At 38.6% G+C, this 4621-nt stretch overlaps 1 protein-coding gene across 1 annotated transcript in view; it reads right to left on the bottom strand.

Moving 5' to 3' along the window:
- Nucleotides 1-3533: 3533 nt before the first annotated feature.
- The window catches only part of SSTR1 (somatostatin receptor 1), a 1786-nt gene continuing 698 nt past the window's right edge, over nt 3534-4621 (bottom strand). Inside the window, exon 1 of the mRNA XM_082275207.1 lies at nt 3534-4621. This exon is cut by the window's right edge and continues 698 nt beyond it. Coding sequence (XP_082131333.1) covers nt 3542-4621 — 1080 coding nt within the window. The 3' untranslated portion in view covers nt 3534-3541.

The following is a 4621-nucleotide window of genomic DNA, read 5'->3' as shown; positions in this document are numbered from 1 at the left end:
AAAGAGACATCTGCACACTCATGCTGTGACTACTGTACACTGTTTCTAGCTGCAATGTTTTAAAATGTTTTTTTTATTAATGTTTCATGTTATTTTTTTAATATTAGTTTGGAGTCTGTTTGTCTGTGTTGCCCTTCTAATAGTCCCATCAATAGGGAGGTTATTCTATATAATTTAGGGGCGAAGGCACTCCTACCCTTCCACTATACTTCCACTCCACCCTTCCCTATGAAAATTTGCAGGAAGCTAGGGAAATTGTTTACTTTGCTCAGCTAATAGTGCTTTTATGTAACTTTGCTTTATAAATGGGGGATGGGGTAGTGCAGTTAGATCTAAAAGATAAGTGGGCCTCGAATTATGACCCAAAGTCACTTCAAAGTAGATGCAAAACCTTACTAAATGACATTACTTATGACATTGCTTGAGGACATTTAGTTTGCTAAAACAGTCTGAGGAATTCATAGAATTTAGTCGGGGTGCAGGATGGTGCTTGCTCCCGATTCATGTAACTGTTAGAATCATAGGTTGGCGTGTCCTCAGTGCAATCATTCCCTCCCCTCCCACTGTGCCCATACACTAGCAGGTGCATGAGGAGTTTTGTACTAGGGGTGGGCGAAGCTTTATGAGGAACTGAGAGACTAGTTCCCCATCAGACCTGCATTCATTTTGATTGACAGTGCAATGCATTGGGTGAATCCATAGCCACTATTCAGAGCAACAGTGGCTTTCTAATCCACCGGTAGCCATGTCCCATCAATCATAAGCAAGGCAGACCTGATGAGAAACTAGTCTCAGAGTTCCCTATCAGGTTCTGCCCATCCAACAAACACAGTGGCCATTTATTTATTTCAGGTACTTATATATCGCTGACAATTTACGCAGCACTTTACATATACATTGCACATTCACATCAGTCCCTGCCCTTAAGGAGCTTACAATCTAAGGTCCCTAACTCACATACATGCACAGTAGGGCCAATTTTTTTTTGTTATACAGGATCCAATTAACCCATCAGCATGTCTTTGAAGTGTGGGAGGAAACCGGAGTACCTGGAGGAAACCCACGCAGTCACAGTGAGAACATTCAAACTCCAGGCAGGTAGTGTAGTGGTTGGGATTCGAACCAGCGACCCTCTTGCTGCTAGGCAAAAGTGCTAACCACTACACCACTGTGATATTGAGTTGTCAGGTTGTCAGGATGGCAGAACCTGCAGAACTCTAGGATTAATTCCCCATCAGGTCCGCCTTGCCCATGATTGACAGCAGATGGCAGCAGAGTTCAAAGCTATGGAATCTACCCATCTTCCCATTGTCTCTGAGTTCCCCATCAGGTTCCACCAACTGTCAGTTCAGTGTGACCTGAATCCTTGCTTGTTAGGATGCGGGCAGCCTTTTTTGTAGCAACCAATGATATAAATATAAGACATATTAAACTTTATTAATAGAGTATTGAACACACAACACCTCCCCCCACACTCACATTAACAGGGTGACAACAACGAATGCTGCAAATGAAAAAATACTGAACATTACTTTTTAAATTATTTTATGCGTTAAAACATATATGAGATTTTAGGGCTAGGGTGTACGTTACTTTAATATCCCCATTACTTGAAAATCCAGTAAAAGGCATTGCAACCTGGAATGTCATTGATTTACCTAACTTAGAAGCAAAAGCAGTTAGACTGATACAAAACAAAATACATTTTCCTGTGTCCAGGAAACAGCATGCAAGATTCTTAATTTGAACTCATAAAACCAGGTTATGTATTGTTACTTAGAACAGGGGAATCATTACATCATTCTCTAACCTAGTACCTCTATAGAACACTCTTTTACATTATATCTATATATATATATATATATATCATATATGTATATATTTATACATATGTAATATATTTTGTACACAGTATATAGTATACAGTATATATATATATATATATATATATATATATATATATATATATATATATATATATATATATATATATATATATATACACACATTTATTAGCTATATATTTTATATATCTGTTTTTTGTGTTTCATTCACTTTTAAACACATTTTTGCTTTTAATTATAACATTGGTATGTTTTGAATTGCAATATGTTTGCTGCAATTAATATGAAAATGACAATCACAATTCTAAAATGAAACTTTATGAATTAATCCAGACACACTTGAGTATGCAAAATCGATTTATGTTTAATAATGGATAGCATGTCAATACTTTAGCTATGTAATTGCAAGAAAAAGCATTTGTTTGCATATGTATTTCTTATACTTTCTAAAATCTTGCAGCAGCACCGACACAGGTGTAACAGAAAGGACTGGAATTGGCACAATGCGTGAGGCACATCAAATCACTTAACCTTTTATGACCAAACGACAAAGTACATTTTCTCCTATTAGAGCATCAGCTCTATCACTAAAGCACCAGCGAAAACTTTGTATGAATCTCTACATAGCAGCAGCTAAATTATGTGCATTATGAAATCTTCCCTAATGCCTAATGGGTTTATTTTTCTACACAAATGATAATTTTTCCTGTGTGGAGCTTTAAGAGTAAGGATAGAACCTTCAGCCGATCCACATGAGCTTTGCAAACATCAACTAGATTTGTCTGCAACAATCAGTAATTGAGCTTACAGCAAAACAATGATCCAAATTCCATCGTGGACAAACAAAATAACAGAGAAATCAATTTTATACATGCTAAATATTCATGAGGATTTTGTGCTGCACAAAAAAAAAAAAAAAAACTGAGATGTTAGTGTATGTCAAGTCAAGAATACAGATGATGCTCTCGTTATCCTGAAATTACTAGGTCACCCGCCACTTACTGGTAATGCCAGCAGCTTTACTTTGTCACCCGCCACTTACTGGTAATGCCAGCAGCTTTACTTTGTCACCCGCCACTTACTGGTAATGCCAGCAGCTTTACTTTGTCACCTGCCACTTACTGGTAATGCCAGCAGCTTTACTTTCTGAATTCTAAAGTGTTTTTCCACCCTTTAAAACAAAAGAAATTGGTGTAGTTAATATATTAACCTTTGAAGCCTCTGTTCGTGCCAAAGACATAATATTAAATTATTAGTTCTATTGTCATTTGTCTTTGATGAAAAGTATGCTAAATACGGTATCACAACCATAATTACAAAAAAATGCTCTAACATGAAATAGTAAACAGAGCTGAATAAGGCTAAGTTTAGTTACCCAAAGCAAACATTTTCAATTTACCTTATGTTGTTCTGGCTGCTTTAAAGTTTCAAAGGTAATTGTTAATTGGTTGTTATGGGTTACTGCTCTTTGCACTGGCTTATTAATTAGCATGATGTTATTATTAGAATGACCGTAATCTTAAGCATATAAGTACAAAATGGTATTTTGGTAACACTATAAAATGCAGTAAAATAAGTCCCTTCTAACTGCAGTTCATCTGTTTGCACTAGTGTAGTTATTCCAATGAATGTTCATTGTCATGAAAGGCGTAGAGTAAATGAATCAATAACTTCATTTAAGTGTAAGTGTATTTCCTCTAATGAGTCCTGGAGCTGCAGGTCCCATTTTGGTACATGCTGTCTGTTGTCAAAATGCCATTCTGGAGATCTTCAGCACTGTAAGCTCTGCTTTTTAATGCCGTGGCATAGTAGTCCACTGGTTCTTCTGTGGCATTTTCCATCCAGCTAAGGCACAAGACCTTCTGAAAGGACCGTCTGAAATTGTCTGATAGGACACCATAGAGGAAGGGATTGGCACAACTGTTGGCATAACCAAGTGCAACAGAGAGCTGGCTGATTGTAGTGTCCCCCCTCCTGGCAAAGACACCCACTAACTGCACTACATAGAAAGGCATCCAGCAGACCACGAAAACTGTCACCACTACAGTTACCATAAGTGTCAGCTTACGCTCAGATCTGCGTCGTTGCTGCCAACCAGCCTTCAGAGCCACGACCCTCATTTTAGTGATAATGAGAATATAGCAGAGACAGATGGCAGCCATAGGCAGGAGGAAGCCCATCAAAAATGTATAGAGTACAAAGACCACAACCCATCGTTGAGAAGGTTCAGGCATATGTACGTTGCAAGCCACTGTCCCGTCAGTGTTAGGCGCTGTACTGGAGAAGATTACAATCGGCATAATGATAAGAATCGAAAAGAGCCAAACTCCAAGGTTCACCATCTTTGCCACGCTCGGCCGTCTGTAGCGGGCAGCACTTATGGGATGGACTACTGCCACATACCTGTCCAAACTAAGAACCGCCAAGCAGTAGACACTGGTAAACATGTTCATGGCGTCCAAACTCAGAACCAGCCTACAGAGAAGAGAGCCAAATGGCCAGTGCCGGAGGAGAGTAGATGTCACCAAAAAAGGTACACTTAGCATGAGAAGTTCATCGGCAATGGCCAGATTTAAAATATAGATGTTTGTGGCAGTCTTCATTTTGGCATAACGCAAGATGACATAAATCACCATAGAGTTGCCACACAATCCCACAATACAAACTAACGAATAGACAAATGAAATAAAGATTGCAATTCCAGGAGACTCCGTAGAAGTGCTATTCCGGGTGCTGTTGCCCAAAGTCAACTCTCTTGCATTGTCCAGTAATCCTAT

This window comes from Pelophylax lessonae (genome assembly GCF_965119305.1).
Source record: "Pelophylax lessonae genome assembly, chromosome: 13".
NCBI classification, from domain to species: Eukaryota; Metazoa; Chordata; class Amphibia; order Anura; family Ranidae; genus Pelophylax; species Pelophylax lessonae.
The sequence above is the reverse complement of the archived record's forward strand: the minus strand, read 5'-3'. Positions and strand labels throughout refer to the sequence as shown.